We start from the raw sequence: 27,014 nt of genomic DNA on the forward strand, positions 1-27,014 counted from the left end.
GTGTATCACACTCAGTGAGGGAGGGCTAGTGTATCACACTCAGTGAGGGGGGGGCTAGTGTATCACACTCAGTGAGGGAGGGCTAGTGTGTCACACTCAGTGAGGGGGGGGCTAGTGTATCACACTCAGTGAGGGAGGGCTAGTGTATCACACTCAGTGAGGGGGGGCTAGTGTATCACACTCAGTGAGGGAGGGCTAGTGTATCACACTCAGTGAGGGGGGGCTAGTGTATCACACTCAGTGAGGGGGGGGCTAGTGTATCACACTCAGTGAGGGAGGGCTAGTGTGTCACACTCAGTGAGGGGGGGCTAGTGTATCACACTCAATGAGGGGGGGCCTAGTGTATCACACTCAGTGAGGGGGGGCTAGTGTATCACACTCAGTGAGGGGGGGGCTAGTGTATCACACTCAGTGAGGGAGGGCTAGTGTATCACACTCAGTGAGGGAGGGCTAGTGTATCACACTCAATGAGGGGGGGGCTAGTGTATCACACTCAGTGAGGGAGGGCTAGTGTGTCACACTCAGTGAGGGGGGGCTAGTGTATCACACTCAGTGAGGGAGGGCTAGTGTGTCACACTCAGTGAGGGGGGGCTAGTGTATCACACTCAGTGAGGGGGGGGCTAGTGTATCACACTCAGTGAGGGAGGGCTAGTGTATCACACTCAGTGAGGGGGGGCTAGTGTATCACACTCAGTGAGGGAGGGCTAGTGTATCACACTCAGTGAGGGAGGGCTAGTGTATCACACTCAGTGAGGGAGGGCTAGTGTATCACACTCAGTGAGGGAGGGCTAGTGTATCACACTCAGTGAGGGGGGGCTATTGTATCACACTCAGTGAGGGAGGGCTAGTGTATCACACTCAGTGAGGGAGGGCTAGTGTATCACACTCAGTGAGGGAGGGCTAGTGTATCACACTCAGTGAGGGAGGGCTAGTGTATCACACTCAGTGAGGGGGGGCTAGTGTATCACACTCAATGAGGGGGGGGCTAGTGTATCACACTCAGTGAGGGGGGGCTAGTGTATCACACTCAGTGAGGGGGGGGCTAGTGTATCACACTCAGTGAGGGAGGGCTAGTGTATCACACTCAGTGAGGGAGGGCTAGTGTGTCACACTCAGTGAGGGAGGGCTAGTGTGTCACACTCAGTGAGGGGGGGCTAGTGTATCACACTCAGTGAGGGGGGGCTAGTGTATCACACTCAGTGAGGGGGGGGCTAGTGTATCACACTCAGTGAGGGAGGGCTAGTGTATCACACTCAGTGAGGGGGGGCTAGTGTATCACACTCAGTGAGGGAGGGCTAGTGTATCACACTCAGTGAGGGAGGGCTAGTGTATCACACTCAGTGAGGGAGGGCTAGTGGTGCACACTCAGTGAGGGGGGGGCTAGTGTATCACACTCAGTGAGGGGGGGGCTAGTGTATCACACTCAGTGAGGGGGGTCTAGTATATCACACTCAGTGAGGGGGGGGCTAGTGTATCACACTCAGTGAGGGAGGGCTAGTGTGTCACACTCAGTGAGGGGGGGCTAGTGTATCACACTCAATGAGGGGGGGGCTAGTGTATCACACTCAGTGAGGGAGGGCTAGTGTGTCACACTCAGTGAGGGGGTGCTAGTGTATCACACTCAATGAGGGGGGGGCTAGTGTATCACACTCAGTGAGGGAGGGCTAGTGTGTCACACTCAGTGAGGGGGGGCTAGTGTATCACACTCAATGAGGGGGGGGGCTAGTGTATCACACTCAGTGAGGGGGGGCTAGTGTATCACACTCAGTGAGGGGGGCTAGTGTATCACACTCAGTGAGGGGGGGGCTAGTGTATCACACTCAGTGATGGGGGGGCTAGTGTATCACACTCAGTGAGGGGGGGCTAGTGTATCACACTCAGTGAGGGAGGGCTAGTGTGTCACACTCAGTGAGGGGTGGCTAGTGTGTCACACTCAGTGAGGGGGGGCTAGTGTATCACACTCAGTGAGGGGGGGCTAGTGTATCACACTCAGTGAGGGGGGGCTAGTGTATCACACTCAGTGAGGGGGGATTACACTGTTTTGGGTCATTTTCGGGTTGGCGGGCTGTTACTAGTGGGGTGCCGCAAGGATCAGTGCTTGGGCCTCAGATATTTACATTATAGATCAAGACTTGGATGAAGGGACCGAGTGTAATGTTACCAAGTTTGCTGACGATGCAAAGCTAGGTGGGAAAGTAAACTGTGAGGAGGACGCAAAGCGTCTGCAAAGGGATAGAGACAGGTTAAGTGAGTGGGCGGGAAGGTGGCAGACAGAGTAAAATGTGGGGAAATGTGAAATTATTCACTTTGGAAGGTAGAATAGAAAAACAGAATATTTTTAAAAAGATGAGAGACTAAGAAATGTTGGTATTCAGAGCGATTTGGGTGTCCTTGTACATAAATCACAGAAACTTAACATGCATGTACAGCAAGCAATTAGGAAGGCAAATAGTATGTTGGCCTTTATTGCAAATGGGTTGGAGTACAAGAGTAAGGAAGTCTTACTACAATTGTACAGGGCTTTGGTGAGACCTCACCTGGAGTACTGTGTACAGTTTTGGTCTCCTTATCTAAGGAAGGATATACTTGCCTTAGAGGCGGTGCAACGAAGGTTCACTAGATTGATTCCCGGGATGAATGGGTTGTCCTATGAGGAGAGATTGAATAAAATGGGCCTATATTCTCAGGAGTTTAGAAGAATGAGAGGTGATCTCATTGAAACAGATAGAATTCTTATAGGGCTTGACAGGGTAGATGCTGAGAGGCTGTTTCCCCTGGCTGGAGAGTCTAGAACTTGGGGTCATAGTCTCAGGATAAGGGACTGGCCATTTAAGACTGAGATGAGGAAAAATGTCTTCACTCAGAGGGTTGTGAATCTTTGGAATTCTCTACCCCAGAGGGCTGTGGATGCTCAGTCGTTGAGTATATTCAAGACTGAGATCGATGGATATTTGGACCCAGGGGAATTACAGGATATGGGGATAGGGCGGGAAAGTGGAGTTGAGGCCGAAGATCAGCCATGATCTGATTGAATGGCGGAGCAGGCTCGAGGGGCTGAATGGCCGACTCCTGCTCCTATTTCTAATGTTCTTATCACACTCAGTGAGGGAGAGGCTACACCGTACCACACTCAGTGAGGGAGGGGCTACACCGTACCACACTCAGTGAGGGAGGGGCTGCACCGTACCACACTCAGTGAGGGAGAGGCTGCACCGTACCACACTCAGTGAGGGAGGGGCTGCACCGTACCACACTCAGTGAGGGAGGGGCTGCACCGTATCACACTCAGTGAGGGAGAGGCTACACCGTATCACACTCAGTGAGGGAGGGGCTGCACGTATCACACTCAGTGAGGGAGGGGCTGCACCGTATCACACTCAGTGAGGGAGGGGCTGCAGCGTACCACACTCAGTGAGGGAGGGGCTGCACCGTACCACACTCAGTGAGGGAGGGGCTGCACCGTACCACACTCAGTGAGGGAGGGGCTGCACCGTACCACACTCAGTGAGGGAGGGGCTGCACCGTACCACACTCAGTGAGGGAGGGGCTGCACCGTATCACACTCAGTGAGGGAGGGGCTGCACGTATCACACTCAGTGGGGGAGGGGCTGCACCGTACCACACTCAGTGAGGGAGGGGCTGCACCGTACCACACTCAGTGAGGGAGGGGCTGCACGTATCACACTCAGTGGGGGAGGGGCTGCACCGTATCACACTCAGTGGGGGAGGGGCTGCACCGTATCACACTCAGTGAGGGAGGGGCTGCACGTATCACACTCAGTGGGGGAGGGGCCACCCCATATCACACTCAGTGAGGGAGGGGCTGCACGTATCACACTCAGTGAGGGAGGGGCTGCACCGTATCACACTCAGTGAGGGAGGGGCTGCAAAATATCACACTCAGTGAGGGAGGGGCTGCACCGTATCACACTCAGTGGGGGAGGGGCTGCACTGTATCACACTCAGTGGGGGAGGGGCTGCACCGTATCACACTCAGTGGGGGAGGGGCTGCACTGTATCACACTCAGTGGGGGAGGGGCTGCACTGTATCACACTCAGTGGGGGAGGGACTGCACCATATTACACACAGTGAGGGTGGGGCTGCATTGTATCACATTCAGTGAGGGAGGGGCTAGTGTATCACACTCAGTGAGGGGGGGCTAGTGTATCACACTCAGTGAGGGGGGGGCTAGTGTATCACACTCAGTGAGGGGGGGCTAGTGTATCACACTCAGTGAGGGGGGGCTAGTGTATCACACTCAGTGAGGGGGGGGCTAGTGTATCACACTCAGTGAGGGGGGGCTAGTGTATCACACTCAGTGAGGGGGGGCTAGTGTATCACACTCAGTGAGGGGGGGGCTAGTGTATCACACTCAGTGAGGGGGGGGCTAGTGTATCACACTCAGTGAGGGAGGGGCTGCACCGTATCACATTCAATGAGGGAGGGGCTAGTGTATCACATTCAGTGAGGGAGGGGCTAGTGTATCACACTCAGTGAGGGGGGGCTAGTGTATCACATTCAGTGAGGGAGGGGCTAGTGTATCACACTCAGTGAGGGAGGGGCTGCACCGTATCACACTCGGTGAGGGGTGTAGACCGTATTGCCCCGTGTAGCCCCCCTTGCAGTGTTTACTAATGTTTGTTACGTGAGAACACTGCCCCCTCGAAATCTTCAATTTCCTTCATGCCTTGTCGAGGCAGAGTCTTACGTGGTGTTCAGCTTCCGTGAGGAATCACTCATTCAAAAACTTTCCCCAAAAAGTCACTTCAGTTAATTTTACTAGTATACCGATTTATTAAAACCATATAAGCTCTGTACTTACCGACAACGAAGATAATCTTGCTTCCTTTCAGTTTGTCTGCGGGTTAAACAGAAAGTGGCCGTTAAACTCACCCATTAGAACTTGTCGTGGTCTTATGTTCAAAAGCTAGATCCAGATGTGGGAAACTGCTTACAGTCCATCCCAGTTCCTGCCTCTAAAAGAAACCGCAGCCCCCAAAATATTCCCTGAAAACTCCTGGTTTCCCACCCTACACGGAAGTCCATCCCAAGCCTCGATCAGGCTACGCACGAAGGACTTCCTGACATCTTCCCTAAATTAGTCTCTCACCTCCGAAACTTCTGTCCTCTTGTCCTACAGTCACGGTTTTAGTCTGAAGTAATGTCCCGCCTCAACCTTTTCTCCACCGCTGTAAACCTCTGCAACTCTCCCCTTAACAAGGACGTAGAGCCCAAGTTTCTGCAGTCCCTCCTCGTAAATCGGCATTCTAATCCCTGCGGCTTTCCAAGATGGTTAAACTGAGAAACCCACCAGACCAGGCCCGAAATAAAACGGACACAGCTAAAAGCTGTGGGCGGCCTAGTGACCCTCTCTAATTTAGGCCGTCGGTGAGCCTTTTCAGCCTGCGCTGCCCCACTATCTCTGGCCTTACCTGTTCCAGGGATACTCTGCACTTTTGTCGAAGAACTGGAGGAGCAGTTGACACCCATATTTTATGCTTGCTTTTTTTTTTGGTCCTATTGACGGAGAGCTGGATAGTACATATCCCTTCTGTTTAACCAGTGCAACTGTTTTGCCCTGTAAGCAGCAACTGTTGAATCATGCGTTTCCATGGTTACGGTTGCTAGTCTCGGTATTTAGCCGGAAGTCTCGGCTGAAACCACTAAGTATTGGAATTCAGCTCCCTGCTTTGATTTCTCCCTCAGTGCCGTCCTGAAATAGTCGGTCGCAAAAGTCTGGGAGGGAGGATAATTTAAGTTAGTTCTAATCTGCACTGGTTATCTTGTACCAGGGGATAATTAAAATTCTTTGAAAAGTTCAGAGGGAAAGTCGGGTAGTTTTTGTCTTTCGCGAATAGAGTGAGTCTCGGTCTCGAGAGGAAGTTAGCCTGGTTAAACATTAAAATCTTTGACACTCAAACCCATAATAGCCCATTGTTTCCTTCTATCAATAACTTTAACAGCAATGGTTCAGCAAGTAACACATTAATAACAGCTGGGAAAGCCATTAACCCCCTGGTGACTGCGCTGACGTTAAAAAGGGGGGAAAATAAATAGTTTGCATTTGTACTGTGCTTTATCACAGCTCTCGGAAATGTCTCCAAGTTCTTCAACTACTCTGCATTTGACAGGCAGTTACCTGTCGTTACCTCCCCACAAAAACCTCGCCAAGTGCGATGATCCCATCCTGTAAGATCATCACTCCGTTCAGACAGAGCCCTTTGAATCAGCCCGACCCAATGAACACCAGGGATTGTTGCTGAATTATCTTTAACGCCCGTATGAGCAGAACCGTCTCGACAACCCCCAACATGTACCAGGTGACGTAACCGCACAGTTATGTAGGTATTTGATTGTAGGTGTAGCTAATTTATCCCTCAACCAACATCACTAAAACAGATTATCTGGTCATTTATCTCATTGCTGTTTGTGGGATCTTGCTGTGCGCAAATTGGCTGCTGTGTTTCCCACATTGCAACAGTGACTAAATTTCAAAAGTACCTCATTGGCTGTAAAGTGTTTTGGGACGTCCCGAGGTTGTGAAAGGTGCTATAGAAATGCAGGTTCTTTCTTTCTTTTATTTCTAATTAACTTCAAAGTTATGCAGCCTCTTCCAGAACCTCGCGTAACAATTTCAAAGGCCACAGTGTGCATTAGGTGTGATGGTAATGTCATCACAATTAACCTTAAAAACCTTCCTTCCTGTTAAATTATCCTTTCCCTCCCTCTGCTTTCCTACTTTGTACCTTCTGTTCCAATATTGTCAAGAGGGCCAGTAACAGAGCTGGTGTCCCGCAGTGGCTTATTATTAGAATAAACTGCATGATGTGTTGCTGAGTTATACAGAGCAGAAAGCCCCCAGGTTCCATTCCTGGTCTGCGCTGAGTTAGCTGACCGCCGTTCAAGGATTATAGTAGGTTAGAGAGAGAGAGAGAGTAAAAAACACACAGTCAGCTGGGGTTCCCACTCACAACCAGTGGCCCCTGCTGGAAGTACATCTGTGTGAACACTGGGTGAGGACCGAATTGGACTGGAAAGTGCTACCCTTCCTGCTCACACTTAGGGTTAGAAATGTGTCTTGGGCGGTACAAGAACATAAGAAATAGGAGCAGGAGTTGGCCAGACGGCCCCTCGAGCCTGCTGATTCAATAAGATCATGGCTGATCTTCGACCTCAACTTTCCCACCTGATCCCCATATCCCTTGATTCCCTTAGGGTCCAAAAATCTATTGATCTCAGTCTTGAATATACTCAACGACTGAGCATCCGCAGCCCTCTGGGGTAGAGAATTCCAAAGATTCACGACCCTCTGAGTGAAGAAATAGTTCAGCATTATATGGCCCGCCCGACGTTCAGTCCCACTGACTTCAGTAGAACTGAATATCAGGGGGCGAGTATAACAATCGGTCGATACCATTTTGTACCTACCGCCCAGGCGAGTGTCTACCCCTTACTGTCTGGACTCACACCTGAAGAATGGACACTTAGGCAAGGTACTGGAGGAGTGTCCGTGCCTGTGTGACTGTACGGCAGTAAGAGTCAGCACCTTCACAGGGGGCGGGGTGAAGGAACAGGTCTCTCAGTCGCCTATGTGGGCGGTGCTGAGATCACAGCCCGGTGTGACACCCCCACCTTGTTCACAGTTCCTACAGCAATCAATTACAGTGCAGAAAATGTCACATGACTTTTAGCATCGTCCTGAAGGAGAATTAAAGGCTGAGGTTATTCCAGGAAATGCTTGAGTTAGATGGAGAAACTTGTGGTAAGCTGTGGTTTTAAACCATTTTATAATTTGACTCTAAAAGCCTCTACAAAAAAAAACCTCCCACCGTTACAGATGTTCTCTGATTTAAATCTCAACTGGTAGAAGATGGTGTGTAACTTTCTAATAACTGCATGCAGAGTGCAGCGACACACTGGTGTCACTGTGCCACTGACAGCGCCTAGTCCAACAGGCTGGCTTTTCAAACTTTAATCTTAAAATGGACACATTTCTGTGACAGCAGCCTGATCTTCGAGGCCTCTGCTCCGGTGGGCTGCCTGGGGACGTCCATTAGGCGTCCGCAGTTCGCTGGCTTGATGATAATGAGGCCCGAGGTCCAATATTACGTGCCCCTCGGGCCTGACCATTCAGGCAGGTGGACCGTTCCCTGCAACCCCTGTTTTTGGGTGCGCTCGACTATCTAGGCCATTAAAATTATACATCTCTCACATACACACACACATATACACACACAGATACACACACACATATACAACAACAACTACTTGCATTTATATAGCACCTTTAATGTAGTAAAATGTCCCAGGGCGCTTCACAGGAGCGATTATCAAACAAAATTTGACACCGAGCCACATAGGAGGTATTAGGACTGATGAACAAAAGCTTGGTCAAAGAGGTAGGTTTTAAGGAGCGTCTTAAAGGAGGAGAGAGAGGCGGAGAGATTTAGGGAGGGAATTCCAGAGCTTAGGGCCTAGGCAGCTGAAGGCACGGCCGCCAATGGCGGAGCGATTAAAATCGGGGATGCGCAAGAGGCAAGAATTAGAGGAGCGCAGAGATCTCGGAGGGTTGTAGGGCTGGAGGAAGTTACAGAAAAAGGGAGGGGCGAGGCCGTGGAGGGATTTGAAAACAAGGATGAGAATTTTAAAATCGAGGCGTTCCTGGATCGGGAGCCAATGTAGGCCAGCGAGCACAGGGGTGATGGGTGAACGGGACTTGGTGCGAGTTAGGATACGGGCAGCAGAGTTTTGAATGAGCTCAAGTTTATGGAGAGTGGAAGATGGGAGGCCAGTCAGGAGAGCATTGGAATAGTCCAGTCTGGAGGTAACAAAGGCATGGATGAGGGTTTCAGCAGCAGATGAGCTGAGGCAGGGGCGGAGACGGGCGATGTTACGGAGATGGTAGTAGGCATTCTTGGTGATGGAGCGGATATGTGGTCAGAAGTTCATCTCAGGGTCAAATAGGACGCCAAGGTTGCGAACGGTCTGGTTCAGCCTCAAACAATGGCCAGGGAGAGGGATGGAGTCGGTGGCTCGGGAACGGAGTTTGCAGCGGGGACCGAAGACAATGGCTTCGGTCTTCCCGATATTTAGTTGGAGGCTAACCGTCCTCAACAGAAAAATCTTCCTTAAAAATCTATCGGTGTCAATGATATTGTGGGGAAAGCTTTCCACGGGGAACAGAGGCCGGCCTGGACAGAACACAAAGAGGGAAATCAGGTGGGGAAGGGTATTGCGTTACCGAGCCCGCCCGCCCAATTGTCCTCTCTGGGCCCCGCCCAAGCCAAATAAGAGGAAAGTCTGCCCCAGTGTGTGGGAGGCCCAGGGTGCTTTGAGGATCAGAGAAGTGAGTGAGTGTCTCAGTTCGTCATGTTTAACCCTTAGTGTACCAAGAAGGGGTGTGTGTGTATATGTGTGTACATGTGTGTGTATGTGTTTGTGTATGTGTACATGTGTGTGTATGTGTGTGTGTATGCGTTTGCATATATGTGCATACATGTATATGTATATGCATGTGTATATGTTTGTACGTGTGTATGTGTGTGTACGTGTACATTCATGTGTATATGAGTGTGTATGTGTATACGTGCGTACGTGTGTGTACATTGTGTGTGTATATGTGTGTGTGATGTATATGTGTGTGTGTATGTATGTATGTGTGTATATATATATATATATGTTTGTGTGTGTGATGTATAATTTTAATGGCCTCGATAGTCGAGCGCACCCAAAAACAGAGGGTTTGGTGGGGGGGTTCCAGGCCAGCCTCTGCGCCTCATGGCAATAAGAGGAAAGCTTTTCCAGCAATATTATGACACTGATAGATTTTTAAGGAAGATTTTTCTGTTGAGGACAATTAGCCTGCAACAAACAGCACACATCCTGGGGATTTTCTTTGCGTGGAGTGCAAGAATGAAACCTGCCTCCTCCCCGCTCCACGGTGTTAGGTGTTCCCTGCCGTCCCCTCACTTATACAGGTGTATGTCCCACCTATCTCTCTCTGAGGGTGAAGGGCAGCGTTGCTCACTGTGTGGAGTGGCGTCGCAAACAACATCGCTTCTTGAGTGCATTTATGACGTGGCTATTGTCTGGAGCAAACCCTTCCTCTTATGTTAGCAAAACTGCAAAGCACACCCAATAGCCAAAGGATTACAAAGGAGAGTATCCCCACTGAGGTGTCCGTCTGTGAGCTTTATGCAACCCATCTTAAAATCAACATGCATCCCACCCTCACTTCCCTGATCTCAGCCTGTGGCAGGAGTGCTACAACTGGCTTCGATGCGCCTGGGCCATTGAGGGTTAAAATCAGCCAGGGTACCCTCTCCCGATCGTTAGTGGAACAACTCCATTTGTTAAGTGCATGTGTGCGGATTGTCAGGTAACGACGGGATCAGGCTGGGCTTTGATGTTCCCCCCACCGCCCCCCGCCACAACAGTCGAATAACCCACTGATGCTCAGTATCTAGGCTCGCTCACAAAGAAGGGCAGACTGGGGACGGTGCCAGAGAGCTCCAGGCGCCTGTGCAACTGCAACCCCTCCCCCACCCACCCACCCCCATCCCCACCCCCAGCAGGGGGGGACATTCCTGTAAAAGAAAATCCAAATCATTCTTAAAGCAGCCTCGGTTCATTAAAGCAAACACAATCACCGAGTAAAATCACAAAGTGCATCTGCAACACGCTCAAGAAGGCAACCACTTTTCCATCTGTAACATTTCACCCCAGGATTCGTGTCGAAATGAGTCATTACCTGACATTGTGATCTCTTCTGTGGGTGAAGTTCCTTCAGTCTAGAACAGAAGAAAACAAAAAGGATTTTTTTTTCCCCCCTATAAATAACTGGAGCATTTCTTTATGAATTCTGCAATCTATCTGCTATTGTGCAGGGTGCTTGACGCAGCCCGTGCTAACACATGCAAATTGTGGCACATCGAGAGGTTCAGAAACTACTCTAGGGAATTGAAAAGACAAGGAAGGCAACTCGTAAGTGGTGTCCTCCGATGAGACGTCTCATCCGCTCTCCTTGCTGTGGAGGCCAGTGCTTAAGTCAAGCTCCTGGTTTGTTTACACAACCCTAGCAAAGGCCCCTCTGCTGCAGAACTGTGTGCTCACTGAGCATGTGCAGTACGTAAGCCGTGCACTTTGGGAGTTACAGTCCTTTCCAATTAAAAAAAAAGCCCCTTCCTCAACTCTTCAACTGAAAAATCCCCTCCCTTCCTCAACCCTTCATTTTATCATTCCACCTGATTTAATTTTTTTTGGTGGAGGGAAGACGCCCGCCTGCTTTTTAAGTTGTTCTCTTTTGTCCTTCTCTAATTGAGTCAGCTCACGCAATGCAGGCTGACCCCTAGTCTTAGAGATCTGAATTATGAGGAAAGACTGGAGAAACTTGGGCTTTTTAGCCTTGAATGGAGACATCTGTGCGATCTGAAGAGAGGTTTGTCGGATAGTAAATGGTATGGAAAAGGCAAATCCAGAAAATTATGTTAAATTGTAAGAGTAGGACAAGGAGTAGAGTTGCCAACCCTCCAGGATTGTCCTGGAGTCCCCAGGAATTGAAGGTTAATCTCCAGGACGCTGCTGCGAGCAACATGGGCAAAAAATAATAGGGGCATTAAAAAAAATTGTGTTTTTTAAACACTTTCATTTATTAGTTACGAAAACATTGGTAATGAGAAAAAAGGCTAACAGTCAAGAATCATCCAATCGGATAATAAAGAGCCTCTTTACTTTCCAATTAGCGTGGAAAGGCAGAAGGTCATGTGATAAAACCTCCAGGAATACGCCCAACCAGAGTTGGCAACCCCAACAAGGGGGTCACAGGTTCAAATTAGCGCTAGACAAATTTACGACTGATATCAGGGAGTTTTATCTCATGTGACAAGTGATCAATACATGGAATGGGCTCCAGGGTAGAGTGGTGGAGACGAAAACAGTGGAACCATTAAGAAACAGTTAGATGAGGCAATGGATGGACTGTAGGGTCATTCTGGGTGGATGAACTAAGATGGACCGTCTGTCTTTCCTCAGCTGCAGTGACCTTGTGATCACTGTCGGTCAGGTAAAGACTCACACCTGTCGAGTTTTTGAGTGTGCTGGCCTGAAGTTGCTGAAATGTAATCTGGGCACCAGAAATCCAAGTTTAAATTAGAATCTTATTTTATTCCAACTTACCTCTCTACCTGTTATGATGGGGTGGGGGGAAGGGGTCCTGTTTGATCTTACGCAATTCAACCGACCTCCCTCAGCAGAACTTAATCCCTGATTTACGGTTTACGTGGGGGAATAAAATGGATGGAATTGCAGAATACAATCCATAAAACATTGGTTAAAGATCCCATGTGCTAAAAACAGAACGTGGCTCGTTCAGTCACTGTACATCAGTGAGGCTAATTAGATGCAGAAAATGGGACTGCGGAAAGAAATCGCCAAAACACGGGGAAAATCCCAGAACCCCGAGTCATAAAAACTGAATTTGCGATATTCAGTCACTGTAAAGCAGTGGTGTGTCTGTGATTTTATCCCCTTGTTCCTGCCCAGTCACACAGATGCCACCCTTCACCATTTGATGCAGACAATCAGCATTTAAAATAAATGATTCTGGGGATGTGGGCATCGCTGCCAAGGACGGCATTTATTGCCCATCCCTAGTTGCCCTTGAGAAGGTGGTGGTGAGCCGCCTTCTTGAACCGCTGCAGTCCGTGTGGTGACGGTTCTCCTACAGTGCTGTTAGGTAGGGAGTTCCGGGATTTTGACCCAGCGACGATGAAGGAACGGCGATATATTTCCAAGTCAGGATGGTGTGTGACTTGGAGGGGAACGTGCAGGTGGTGGTGTTCCCATGCGCCTGCTGCCCTTGTCCTTCTAGGTGGTAGAGGTCGCGGGTTTGGGAGGTGCTGTCGAAGAAGCCTTGGCGAGTTGCTGCAGTGCATCCTGTGGATGGTGCACACTGCAGCCACTGTGTGCTGGTGGTGAAGGGAGTGAATGTTTAGGGTGGTGGATGGGGTGCCAATCAAGCGGGCTGCTTTGTCCTGGATGGTGTCGAGCTTCTTGAGTGTTGTTGGAGCTGCACTCATCCAGGCAAGTGGGGAGTATTCCATCACACTCCTGACTTGTGCCTTGTCGGTAGTGGAGAGGCTTTTGGGAGTCGGGAGGTGAGCCACTCGCCGCAGAATACCCAACCTCTGACCAGCTTTAGTAGCCACGGCCTTTATGGGCCAAACTCATTGTACAGTAGGCCCCCCCCTCAAGCATGGCTCAGGAGCAGCCACTCCTGCTGTGATTGACACCGCTGGACAACGTGGACAGGAGTTGTCATGGGAACTGCTGCCCAGGGTGTGTAACGCCATCAATCACAGCAGGAGTGTCAGCAGGTGGGGGTGCTCGGCAGCAACAGTCTTGTGGGGGGGTGGGGGGGTGGAGAAAGGGAGGTGGGGCAGGTTAGAAGAGTGCACTTGGCACGGGTTGGAGAGAGGGGAGAAGCCACGACCAGCATCTTGAGGGGTTGGGAAAGGAAGAGAGAGAAACTAAGAGGAGCACTTTGAGAGGAAGGGGGAGATAGGAGCTGGAAGCAACACTTTGGAGAAGTGAGAGAGCAGCACTTTGGGGAGGAGAGGGTAGAAGTTGGGGAGGCACTTTGAAGGAGAGAGAGAAAGGGAGGATAAAAGCTGGGAGCAGTGTTTCGGGAGAGGGCAGAAGCTGACAGCAGTAATTTGGGAAGAGATAGAGAGAAAGTTAGAGAGAGAAAGAAAGAGAGAGATAATGATAGAGAAAGAGAGAACGAGATAAAGATTGGGAGGTGTAGTTAATACAAAGGAAGAATGCGACAAAATACAGGAAGACATTAATAAAGTTGCAGAATAGCCGTGTAATTGGCAATTGAATTTTAATATAGAGAAGTGTGAGTTGGTGCATTTTGGTAGGAAGAATAAGGAGGTCACACACTGCTTGGATAATAAGAGTCTAAATGAGGTAGAGGAGCAAAGAGACCTGGGGGTACGGATACACAAATCACTAAAAAGCAAACCAAGCACTGGGGTTCATTTCTGGAGGGATAGAATTGAAAAGCAGAGAAGTTATGTTAAACTTGTATGGAACCTTGGTTAGACCACACTTGGAGTATTTGAGCAGTTCTGGTCTCCATATTATAAAAAGGATAGAGAGGCACTGGAGAAGGTGCAAAAAAGATTCACAAGGATGATACCAGAACTGAGAAGATATACTTATCAGGAAAGGCTGATCAGGCTGGGGCTCTTTTCTCTAGAAAAGAGAAGGCTGAGGAGTGACCTGATGGAGGACTTTAAGATAATGAAAAGGTTTGATAGGTAGAGAAAATGTTTCCACTTGTCGGGGAGACCAGAACTAGAGGTCATAACTATAAGAGTCACTAATAAATCCAATAGAGAATTCAGGAGAAACTTCTTTACCCAAAGAGTAGTTAGAATGTGGAACTCGCTACCACAAGGAGTAGTTGAGGCAAATAGCATAGATGCATTTAAGGGGAAGCTAGATAAACACATGAGGGAGAAAGGAATAGCAGGACATGCTGATAGGGTTAAACGAAGAAGGGTGGGAGGAGGCTCATGTGGAGCATAAACACCGGCATAGAAAAGTTGGGCTGAATGGCCTGTTTCTGAGCTGTAGACTCTATGTAACTCCATGTAAAATAGAGAAAGAGAGAGATAAAGAGAGAGAGAAAGAAGGGTGAAAGCCAGGAGCAGCACAAGGATGGGAAGAAGCTGGAGGCAAACTCAGTCAGTCGGTGTGGATGTAGCTGGTAACTGTACATTTCCCCCTTTCCTTTTTTGGTTCCCCCCATGCCTCACTAGTATTATTACTTGGCTCTAATCAGTACCATCCTTGAGCAGGCCTGAACAACAACAACACGAGCAGCAATAACAATATCTTGCCTTGATAAAGGACTTTTAAGAGTGAGTTGGGCAAATCACTTCTTCCCTCCGTTGGCACAATTGAGATTGGAAAGCTGCCAGCCCTCTCTCACCATTCCAACATCTGCGTTGATTTGTTCAGAGTTATGCAAAGCTCCAGGGACGCAACACAGCTTCCCCAATTGTATCATTACCCAAATATTTTAATTCTTATTACGAGCGCCAGTAGGTTAACTCGACCTGATTGGCAGGGCATATTCTACACAAAAGAAGCCCCTGGGAAAGTTTGTCCTGAGGCCGTTTCAATTTAAGAGCAATCCAGGGAGCGGGAAAGGCAACGACCTCGTCCGTCGGCGGTTAAGATTCCAATCCTACATTCTGGAGCGGGTGATAATATATAAGGTTACCAGCAGCAGGCGCCTCCCTTCAGTTGCCACATGCTACGTTTATTAAAACTGCTCTTTAGATTATGGAGTCCGACAGCTGGCGTGATCGGATTGACATAGAACGATGGCTCACCTTTCCAAAGAGTGAGATCGGAAGCATTCTGCTGACTCTGCCTCGCCCTCAGCTCCTTTAAAGCCCACCCTTTTGGATAAACCTGATCCACCAGGGCAAACAACAACAACTTGCATCTATTTGGTGCCTTTAACATAGTAAAATGCCCCCAAGGCGCTGCAGAAGTGCGATTATCAAACAAAATTTGGCACCGAGCCAGATAAGGAGATATTAGGACAGGTGACCAAAAACTTGGTCAAAGAGGTAGGTTTTAAGCGGTGTCTTAAAGGAGGAGAGAGAGGTACAGAGGCTGAGAGGTTTAGGAAGGGAATTCCAGAGTCTAAGGCCTAGGCAGCTGAAGCCACGGCCGCCAATGGTGGAGCGAATAAAATCCGGGATGCGCAATAGGCCAGAATTGGAGGTTAGAGTCTAGTTCTGGGTGGACAACCAGCACTTCTGTGGCCTTTTACGGCTCTTTCAAGCCCCAAGGGAACAACTGCACCGTAAACATTTAGAAACTAATACTCAATATACAAAACATCCACTAGTACGGTTCAATCAACTGCCTATCCTGGCCTCTCACCCACAGGTGATTTGAGATATTTTTACTGATGCCCAGGCTCGGCAGTTTTAGTGAAAGGTCGACAGCCTTTATTTAAGAGATAGAGAGTAAGATGAAGCAGAAAAAGGGGGCGTATGACAGTTGTCAGGTTAACAATACAAGTGAGGACCAGGCTGAATATAGAAAGTACAGAGGGGAAGTGAAAAAGGAAATAAAAGAGGCAAAGGGAGAGTATGAGAATAGACTGGTGGCTAATATAAAAGGGAATCCAAAAGTCTTCTAAAGGCATATAAACAGTAAACGAGTAGTAAGAGGAGGGGTGGGGCCGATTAGGCAACAAAAAGGAGATCTATGCATGGAGGCAGAGGGCACGGCTGAGGTACTAAATGAGTACTTTGCATCTGTCTTTACCAAAGAAGAAGATGCTGCCAAAATCACAGTAAGTGAAGAGATAGTTGAGATACTGGATGGGCTAAAAAATCATAAAGAGGAGGTTCTAGAGAGGCTGGTTGTACTTAAAGTAGATAAATCACCCTCTCCGGATGGGATGCATCCTTGGTTGCTGAGGGAAGTAAGGATGGAAATTGCAGAGGTGCTGGCCATAATCTTCCAAACATCCTTAGATACCGGGGGGGGGATGGTGCCAGAGGACTGGAGAATTGCAAATGTTAGACCCTTGTTCAAAAAAGGGGGTAAGGATAAACCCGGCAACTACAAGCCAGTCAGGTTAACCTCAGTGGTGGGGAAACTTTTAGAAATGATAAAGCGAGACAAAATTAACAGTCACTTGGACAAGTGGGGATTAATAAAGAAAAGCCAGCATGGATTTGTTAAAGGCAAATCGTGTTTAACTAACTTGATTGAGTTTTTTGATGAGGTTACAGAGAGGGTTGGTGAGAGCAATGCGGTTAATGTGGTGTATATGGACTTCCAAAAGACGTTCGATAAAGTGCACATAATAGGCTTGTCAGCAAAATTGAAGCCCATGGAATAAAAGGGGGCAGTGGCAGCATGGATATGAAATTGGCTAAGTGACAAGAAACAGAGAGTAGTGGTGAACGGTTGTTTTTCGGACTGGAAGGAAGTATACAGTGGTGTTCACCAGGACCACTGCTTTTTTTGATATATATTAATGACTTGGGTGCACAGGGCACAATTTCAAAACTTGCAGATGACACAAAACTTGGAAGTGTAGTGAACAGTGAGGAGGATAGTGATAGACTTCAAGGGGACATAGGCAGGCTGGTGGAATGGACGGACACATGGCAGATGAAATTTAATGCGGAGAAGTACGAAGTGATACATTTTGGCAGGAAGAATGAGGAGGGGCAATATAAACTAAAGGGTACAATTCTAAAAGGGGTGCAGGAACAGAGAGAACTGGGGACATATGTGCACAAATCTTTGAAGGTGGCAGGACAGGTTGAGAAAGCAGTTAAAAAAGTATACAGGATCCTGGGCTTTATAAATAGAGGCATAGAGTACAGAAGCAAGGAGGTTATGTTGAACCTTTATAAAACACTGGTTCAGCCACAACTGGAATATTGTGTTCAATTCTGGGCACCGCACTTTAGGAAGGATGTGAAAGCCTTAGAGAGGGTGCAGAAAAGATTTACTAGAATGGTTCCAGGGATGAGGGACTTCAGTTACGTGGATAGACTGGAGAAGAGAGCAGAGAAGGTTGAGAGGAGATTTGATAGAAGTCATGAAGGATTTAAAGTAAATAAAGAGAAACTGTTCCCATTGGCGGAAGGGTGGAGAATTTTAAGGTGATTGGCAAAAGAACCAAAGGCGACATGAGGAAAATCTTTTTTACGTAGCAAGCAGTTATGATCTGGAATGCGCTGCCTGAAAGGGTGGTGGAAGCAGATTCAATCGTGGCTTTCAAAAAGGAATTGGATAAATACTTGAAGGGGCTACGGGAAAGAGCGGGGAAATGGGACTAACTGGATTGGTCTTACAAAGAGCCGGCACGGGCTCGATGGGCTGAATGGCCTCCTCCTGTGCTGCAACCATTCTATGATTTGAACCTTCGGAATTTTGCAAGAGTTCAGCGGGTCTCGCATGACTGAGGTGGCCCCTAAGTTCAACTCTGGGGAACCCTGAACTGAGCATATCGTATTTTGCCACTTAGAGGAGGAAGTTATCAGATTTATTCAGATTCAGGGGCAAAAGTTTCCCTGTACAAAATAACTGGCCACTCCTGACCTGGGCTTGCATTCCATCAGTGGAAGACCTGTTCAAAGAGTCCCATCAGATTTGTAACGTAATGCGTACCCACAAATACACCAGTATTTATTCTTGGAATCTTACAGCACAGAAGGAGGCCTTTGGCCCATCGTGCCTGTGCCTGCTCTTTGCACGAGGTATCCAATTAGTCCCACTCCCCTGCTCTTTCCCCAAAGCCCTGCACATATTTCCTTTTAAAGTATATATCCCTTTGAAAGTTTCTATTGAATCTGCTTCCACCACCCTTTCAGACAGTGCATTCCCGATCATAACAACTCGCTGCGTGAAAAAAAATTCTCCTCATCTCCCTTCTGGCTCTGTTGCCGATGATCTTAAATCTGTGTCCTCTGGTAATCGACCTGCTGGCCACTGGAAACAGGTTTTCCTTATCTACCCTATCAAAACCCTTCAAAATTTTGAACATTAAATCTTCCCTTACCCTACCCTGTTCTAAGGAGAACAATCCCAGCTTCTCCAGTCTCTCAACATAACTGAAGTCCCTCATCCCTGGTACCATTCTAGTAAATCTCCTCTGCACCCTCTCCAAGGCCTCGACATCCCTCCTAAAGTGTGGTGCCCAGAATTGGACACAATACTCCAGCTGAGGCCTAACCAGTGAGTCATCACTTCTTTCGACACAAGGTTAATTGTCCCTCTACGTCTTCCCCTTCCCTTGTGACCCTTGGCGATGCACCCTCTGTGTCTGGCAGGTTGGGTGGGCAACTTATAGTCAGGACTCCGTCAATATGCCAATGTGCAGGATCCAAAAGGAAACAATAGAATGCGTCAGCCTGGGCTTTTCTTGCTCCTGTCCCAGCTGTTTTTGGAGGCAGAAACATAGAAAATAGGAGCAGGAGTAGGCCATTCGGCCCTTCGAGCCTGCTCCGCCGTTCAATATGATAATGGCTGATCCTCTATCTCAATACCATATTCCCGCTCTCTCCCCACACCCCTTGTCATCCTCCTAAAGAAAGCCAACATCTTAACATGGCAGTGCTGAGCATTAACCCACTATCGTTCTGTGCTGTGGGACAGGATTCAGGTTCCAGCAACCCCCCCCAACTTAAATCCTAATCGAGTCTCGCCGAGCAGGGAGGCTCTGCGTTTCTCAGCGGTGGCCCCACGGACGGAGAAGGAGCCGAGGCACAGCCCTCTCCTGGAGCTTTGATCCTCCACGCTTTAGGGAGCTGCTGCAACCTCTCTGTACAGAGTCTGAAACTCGGAACCTGAGCAGGACTGGATTCAAACTGGCATCTCTCCCCATTCGGCATGTGTAGTGTGCGACGAGCCAGGTCAACTTACTAAGTGATTCAGAGTGACCTTATTTGACCTGCATCTGAAATTTCATCCCATTTCAGCTGATACAGATATATACAGTTGACCTAAATCCTGTTTGTAGGGTTGTCATGTGCGTGCCTGTGTGTGTGTGTGTGTGACTGTGTGGAGTAGAATGGCCTTGACTCTCAAAAAGGCCTTGACTCTTCATGACCATCAATTGACGTAAATGAATTGTGCTGTAGTTACGTGTCATCTCTCGGGTCCACTCCAAACCTGGCATTTTCACAGCCTTTTTATGGAAAGTGTGATACTCATGCGATGTACGCTAAGTGTAGAAATTTGAGGGACGTCTAGCCGTTCTAAATCACTTGTCCTAATTTTTGTGCGATTTTACCCTGTTTTCAGAGCTCTCTCTTTAATCAGAGCAGTAATGGTGGAATGGGATCGGGGCAAATAAGGAGCATTTGTCAAAGCCATTACGGGGAGTTCCCCCGATGGCTTAGTTGGCCAACACAGCATGTAAGTGAGCTACAGAAACTGATTCAATTGCCGGTTTAGGCTGTTGGGTGATTTTAGCTGGCACATGGTATCACATAGAAATTACAACATGGAAACGGGCTGTTCAGCCCAACCAGTCCATGTTGGTAGCACTCTCGCCCCTGAGTTAGAAGGTTGTGGGTTCAAGTCCCACTCCAGAGACTAGAGCACAAAATCCAGGCTGACAGTTCTGTGCGGTACTAAGGGAGTGCTGCACTGTCGGAGGTGCCGTCTTTTGGTTGAGCCATTAAACCGAAGCCCCATCTGCCCTCTCGGGTGGACGTAAAAGATCCCATGGCACTATTTCGAAGAGAAGGGGAGCTGTCCCCGGTGTCCTGGCCAATATTTACCCCTCAACCAACATCACTAAAACAGAATATCAGGTCATTATCACATTGCTGTTTGTGGGATCTTGCTGTGCGAAAATTGGCTCTTTAACACATTGCAACAGTGACTAGAATTCAAAAATAATTAATTGGCAGTAAAGCGCTTTGGGATGTCCTGAGGTCATGAAAGGTGCGATATAATTGCAAGTTCTTTTTCTTTCTTTAAAAGTTTCGCTTTTGGTAAAAATTCCCCCTGCTTCAATTGTCCCTGTTCCCCTCCTACAGCTGCTGACTCTCACTGGGGTACAGTCCACGAGTGTTAGCCACTCTCCAGCCTAAGTGGCCATTTATGAGCCTAGACACTGAGTACTGGCAGGCTATTTGACCACAGCGGCATCACCAGGGATATGGGGATCGGGCAGGAAAGTGGAGTTGAGGTCGAAGATCAGCCATGATCTGACTGGATGGCGGAACAGGCTCGAGGGGCCGTATGGCCTACTCCTGCTCCTATTTCTTACGTTCTTATGTTCTTACAGCTGAGCTCCAGTCACCTCATCTGGCGTGCACACTTTCCCGTGGCGATCACAGTCAGCTGTCTTGCCTGGGGCAGGCTGAATGGCGGCTGCTGCCTTGCCTGGTTCCATAGATTGTCAGAAAGAGAAGAGCAACTCTCAGAAATGTCTCATGGCACTTCGCACACAATCAATGACTTTGAAGTGCAGTGACTGTTGTTATGTAGGTAAACACGGTGCACAGCAAGATCCCACAAACAGCAATGCGACGAATGACTACCCCATCACTTTCTGACGGCGTTGGTTGAGGGGAAAACATTGGGCAGGGCGTCAGGACAACTCCTGTTACTCTTCAGATAATACCGTTGGCTCTTTAACACGTACCCATAAAAGCATAGAAGCGGACAGCACAGAAGAAGGAGGCCGTTTAGCCCATCGTATCTGTGCCGGCTCTTTGCCAGAGCAATCCAAAACTACTTGCCCTGCCCCGTTTGCTCCCCATAGCCCTGCATCAAATATTCATCCAATGTTCCCTTAAAAGATGAAATGGTCTCTGCCCCCCAATCACTCCCTGTGGCAAAGCATTCCGTGGTCCAACAACCCTCTGTGTAAAGAGATTTCTCCGAAACTCTCTCCTCATTGTCTTTGTCCCATATTTAAATTGACCAACCAGAGGAAATGGTTTCACTCTTCTCAAAACCTTTCATAACTTTAAAAACCTGAATTAAATCTCCTCTCAGTCTTTTTGGCTCCAGTGGAAATAGTCCCAGTATCTTAGTTCTCTCCTCATAACTACCTGAACAGACAGAAGTGCCCTTTACTTGACATCTCATCTGACAATGCAACATGCCCTCAAGTACTGCGCTGGCCGACCAGCCTAGATCCTGTGCTGCACCCAAGAGATAGGCCTTGAACTCACAACCTTCTGACTCGTTGTATTTTCCTGTGTATTCCTGATAGCCTAGGAGTATCCAAAAGGGGCATGGTGATAGCCAAGTCTTGTGATACCCCATTAAGCTAACAGGATTGCTTCCTGTAAGAGCATGATGAGAGGCAATGCCACTCCCTCCTGTTACTACTGCGTGCACTGGCCTGAGCCCCATACCGTTCTCACTAGCTCAGTAGCCAGCCACAGGCATAAACTTCCCCTTCAACTTGGGTTGCCAACTCTGGTTGGACGTATTCTCATGACCTCCCACTTCCAACCACCTCACCCAGTCAAATAACCATCCACCCCCCACCCCCAATATTTTTATCACTAAGAAATTAAACTGATCAAAGAAAATCAAGAAAATGCAATTTTTTTTATTTAATGCCCCTATGGTTTTTCTCCCGAGTTGATCGCAGCAGTGTCCTGGAGATTAATCTTTAATTCCTGGAGACTCCAGGGCAATCCTGGAGGGTTGGCAACCCCCCTACTTGCATTAAGCCGATGTCACCAACCATACTTGCTCCAGATCCGCCATTTAGTCTCTGACTGCTGGCAGGCCGAGCTCTCTCAGCACAACAACTATAGGCCAGCAGTGCACGTCTTGCTGGCCTCCCCGACACAGGGCAGGTTTGTCAGCGAAGGAGTAGCAGGAAGGGATTCCGTAATGTAAACGGAGCGTTCAATTTGGTAAAATCCCCTTTCCCAGTACAGAACTTGTCAGTTTATTCATTACTGAAAATTGCTGCTCAATTCGCCAAGAATCAACTTTTAAATGCCTTGGGATGTTCTAACACGTTAAAGGCGCTATATAAGTGCAAACTGTTTGGTGTTTTATGTATTTTATGTTTCTTTTAGATAACATTTCCACTTTTGCTTTTTTAAAAAATCTCAGCTGAAATTATATTTAGAGTTGTTTTATTTCTGGGTTGCTCCTCTTTCCACTGACTGATGGGAGATGGTCTCTTGGAACATCACTGTCGTTTGCATGTTTACATTCAGTCAATGATCAGTCTATTTATTTCCTTTCGACAGGAGACGAGTAAAACCAATTTTCAACTGATTACTTTATCTACTGGATGTAAAAAAGAAATGAACAATTGTCCTCGATCAAGTTGACAAAGTAGCAGTTCGCCTGTTCGTGAAGGAAGGTTTCGGCAAGATTCGTTTCTGTTTGAAAAGGGGGGAGAGCTGAGTGCTGTGTGAATGATGCAGTCATTATATACAACCATACAGCACAGAAGGAGGCCAATCGGCCCATCGTGCCAGCTGTTTGAAAGAGCTCTCCATTTAACCCACTCCCTTGTTCTTTCCCCACAGCCCTACAGTTCCCTTTTGAAAGTTACTGTTGAATCTGCTTCCACCAGCCTTTCAGGCAGTGCATTCCAGATCATAACAACTCGCTGCGTAAAAAATGTCTCCTCATCTCACCTCTGGCTCTTTTGCCAATTAATGTAAATCTGTGTCCTCTGATTACCTTCTGCCAATGGAAACAGTCTCTCCTTATTTACTCGATCAAAACCCTTCATGATTTTGAACGCCTCTATCAAATCTCCCCCTAACCTTCTCTACTCTAAGGAGAAAAGATTTAAAAACTGCCAATTTTTTTTCTTCGAGGCACTATCCCTTTAAGACATTTTTCTGGCATTTCCTTCATTAACTGGACGCCAATTACAAGAAGAAAATTAACTCAACAATCCCGACCAAGAGCAACTTGTTCACTGACTTCAGTGAAAAGGACCATTGTGGAGTTTATCAAACATTAGCTTATTCAGTTCGAAGGGCTCACAGGAGCCCTTTCAAAAAAAAATGGAACAATTCTCATTTACTCTTGTTTCAGTATTTTTAGGTTAGTGAGTATAAATGACAACATTGGGTGTGGGGCTTGGAGAAGGGCTGGGGGGGGGGTGGTGGGAGGGGGGAGGAGAGTCTCTGGGACAGAGGAGTTTCTGAGCCAGGTAGTGCGGAGCAGCTGAATTGTCATCGGTACGGATGCAGTTAACGTCTCGGGTTACAAGGGAGGGTTGTTTAGGCCTGGACTGGGAACTCATTTAGAAAACACCCTCGGGCTGTAATGGGAAGAGGGCAGGGTTGGTACAGGCAACAGCTGAAATCAAATCGGCCAAATGGTCTCCTTCGCCCAAACCGATCTTGTGGGCAAACCAGGACATTTATTTTGAAGGGTATTCTCCCTCCCAACCCCGCCCCGAATAACTTTTCTCTCCAAGTCGTCCCGAAGATACCGGCAATGTATTTCCCCGCAAAAAAAAATTGATGGGCAGAAAAATTCCAACGAGTATGTGAAACATATTTGCCCGTTATTGATTATTTTAAAGCTGGGGCCTGGTGGTGAATCCCTCAGGGGTTAACAGTCGTCTCTCTACCCGACTGAACCCAGCTCATATTTATGGTGTTCACGGCAACATTGGACAACATCTCTGCACCTAATTAGAGTCACGTTCCCACCTGGGGAGTACACACACTGACACCACACGGCACTTCAGAGCACGGAATCCATCACAAGGCATTCCCAGAATTGAGAACGATACCAAATCACATTTTAATGAAATGGAAAAAGAATATGGGGGTGTACTAAAAAAGATCATTTGCCAAAGCTGCGCGTGGTGGTAAAACGAATGGTGGGATTGTTCTGGGAGCGCCACATATAAGCCAGGGGTCGATTCCAGCTGAGGAAATGTGACAGATGAATAACAATTACAGACTACAGTGTACATTCACTCAGGCAGGCTACGGCCTGCTTTTAATAAGCCCACCATTAAACGGACAGGCAAAGACTATTTAATCCTCCTTTGCATTCAGCAGAAAAAAGAAAATGAGATTAATATTTACCCGTGAGAGCCTTTAATTGTAAATGCTTCTTCTGCTCTGGGCCAGGCAGCAAACAGCAGCAGAGGCGTAACTAGCTGACTTGCATATCACCCCAGCCTATATATATCTATCTGTGGCAGAGCAGGGCATGTCGGGAGAGCCAGATTGAAATCTTCTCTCGCTCTTTGCCTGCGAGGACATTTGATTCCTGAGCTCTGACTCGAATATGAATCGTGCAGCAACAAGTCGCCAAGGGAGTGAACGGTGAGTGACGAGAATCGCAGGCAATCCCTGTCCTTCGCCCGACATTTCGTAGCTGCCGCAGACAAATCAAAAAGCTAAAAGCAGCCACAGCCCTGCCGTTGAATGCTGCCTTTACGTAATGGTGTGGCTTTAAGCAGGAGCAGTCTCTGTAATGCTGCAGCTGTTGCTCCAGCAACAAATGGCCGCACCTGCACAGCTGCTCGAACATCTGGCTGACTTCCATTTCCAGCTGCCGGGGAAGGCATGTAAAGGCGAGCAGCAGGGAAACTGCGTCACTGGCCAGCTGCGGGGGGAGAGGGGGTCAAGGAGGGGATTCGTGCTCCGCTAATAATGGCAGACGGTAATTTTATCCACACCCAACATTTGGAATATCTGCTAATATTTAAAAACAATTGATTCAAATGCCATCTTAAAAATTAAAATAAGGCTACAATTTTCTCCCCGCACCAGCTTGAAGGCACTGACTCATCAAGTTACAGTGCAGAAACAGGCCATTCAGCCCAACAAGTCCATGCTCCACACGAACCTCCTCTCTCCTTACCTCATCTACCCCTTTCAGGATATCCTTCTATTCCTTTCTCCCTCATGTGTTTGTGTAGCTTCCCCTTAAATGTATCTACACTATTCATCTCAACTACTCCTTGTGGTAGTGAGTTCCACATTCTCACCACTCTCTGGGTAAAGAAGTTTCTCCTGAATTCCCTATTGGATTTATTAGTGACTATCTTATATTTATGACCTCTAGTTTTGGTCTCCCCCACAAGTGGAAACATTTTCTCTCTGTCTACCCTAGCAAACCCTTTCGTAATCTTAAAGACCTCCATCAGGTCACTTCTCAGCCTTCTCTTTTCTAGATAAAAGAGCTTCAGCCTGATCAATCTTTCCTGATAAGGATATCCGCCTCTCAGTTCTCGTATCTGGGGGGACAGTTCCACACAAGCTGGCCCTGATCAGGTACCTTCGCCATGTATGTCCCTAGGCAGTAGGTGTTAGGCTATTCAACCACAGTAGGCACTTTAGAGCCTGTTCTCACCCAATGTGCACGGGCTAATGAAGGGGGTTAAACTGAGGTTCTATAACTGGGCAACAACTCTGCACGTCTGTGAGTGGAAGCCAGCAATGATGACAATAGTATTGCGTATGTGTCCGTGTGTAAGTAAATAAAACTGTCAAACTATCTCCTGAAGGCGCTGACTGATGGAGGGATATGGTTCCACAGTCACTATCGGCCTTCCAGTACCTCATCCAATTGACGGTTCTCCATTAGTGAGTCTAGTCAGTGAGTGCCAGCGAGCTATTCGACCATGTTGAGCATCACATTCGAGGCCCAATCCTCTGTCCACACTGCACCGTTTCCAGTATGGGTCACTGGGGAGCTATCAGGGCTAACAAGAAGCCTTGTGAATTCGTCCCGTCTCTAGCCCAGGGACGTGGAGGCCCACTGTAGCAAGTCAAGTGCCACCAGCTAACTCAGCACAGACCAGGGAATGATGCTTGGGCCTTCCTGGTCCGTTCGGCTCAACAACACACTCGGTGGTGCATATACCGACTGAGCTACCTCTGCATGAGCAAAGGTGGGTTGGAGGGGAGGGGGGGATAATTTCCACAGATTCGGGCCTGTTTCCAAGAGCCCAGACTCTGCCCTGCAGGACCAGCACAGAGAGGCCCGGAATCGGGCCTCAGGGTCTCCTCTAAATAGTCGAGGGGGAGCTGCCGCCGCCTGTCGTGTCTCCACAGGCAGGATTGCTCCTCTGTAGGATTGACCATGTAGGCCGCTTGTCTCACCAGCAACAGCTCTCGGGTAAGTTCTCGAAGAACAGTGGGGGGATTTGGGTGGGGTTGCCTGGGATGCTCAAAAGTGGGGCCCTATGAATTTAGCATTAGGATTGATACCTGCGCAGGTTGGGCTCCGGCCATCCCACTGCTAAATTGGTCTGCTTTGTGCCCGTTTTATGCCCCAATTAAGGGCACAACACATACCAAATTTTACCTCATTGTCTTTTGGATGAGCAATAAAAGCGAGGCCCTGTCTGTCCTCTCAGATGGACATAAAAGATCCCGTGGTACAACTCAAAGAAAAACAGGGGAGTTCTCCTGATGTCCAGCCAACATTTGGCCTCAACGACCATCACTACAACAGGTGATCTAGTCATTAGCTCACT

At 48.2% G+C, this 27,014-nt stretch overlaps 1 protein-coding gene across 3 annotated transcripts in view; it reads right to left on the reverse strand.

Annotated features, from left to right (window-relative positions):
* Nucleotides 1–27,014, reverse strand: part of LOC137300638 (adenylate kinase isoenzyme 1-like) — a 119,237-nt gene that overhangs the window by 17,380 nt on the left and 74,843 nt on the right. Inside the window, exons 1-3 of one of the 3 annotated variants that reach the window (XM_067969851.1) lie at nucleotides 24,610–24,713; nucleotides 10,752–10,791; nucleotides 4,824–4,859 (exon numbers count right to left, since the gene is read on the reverse strand). In XM_067969851.1, the coding sequence (XP_067825952.1) occupies nucleotides 4,824–4,859; nucleotides 10,752–10,758 (43 nt within the window). In that variant the 5' untranslated portion in view covers nucleotides 10,759–10,791; nucleotides 24,610–24,713. Of the gene's footprint in view, nucleotides 1–4,823; nucleotides 4,860–5,433; nucleotides 5,600–10,751; nucleotides 10,792–24,609; nucleotides 24,714–27,014 lie in introns of those variants that run through there. The other 2 variants (XM_067969849.1, XM_067969850.1) reach the window with 2 other exon arrangements.

Source organism: Heptranchias perlo, chromosome 31 (assembly GCF_035084215.1).
Source record: "Heptranchias perlo isolate sHepPer1 chromosome 31, sHepPer1.hap1, whole genome shotgun sequence".
Lineage (NCBI taxonomy): Eukaryota > Metazoa > Chordata > Chondrichthyes > Hexanchiformes > Hexanchidae > Heptranchias > Heptranchias perlo.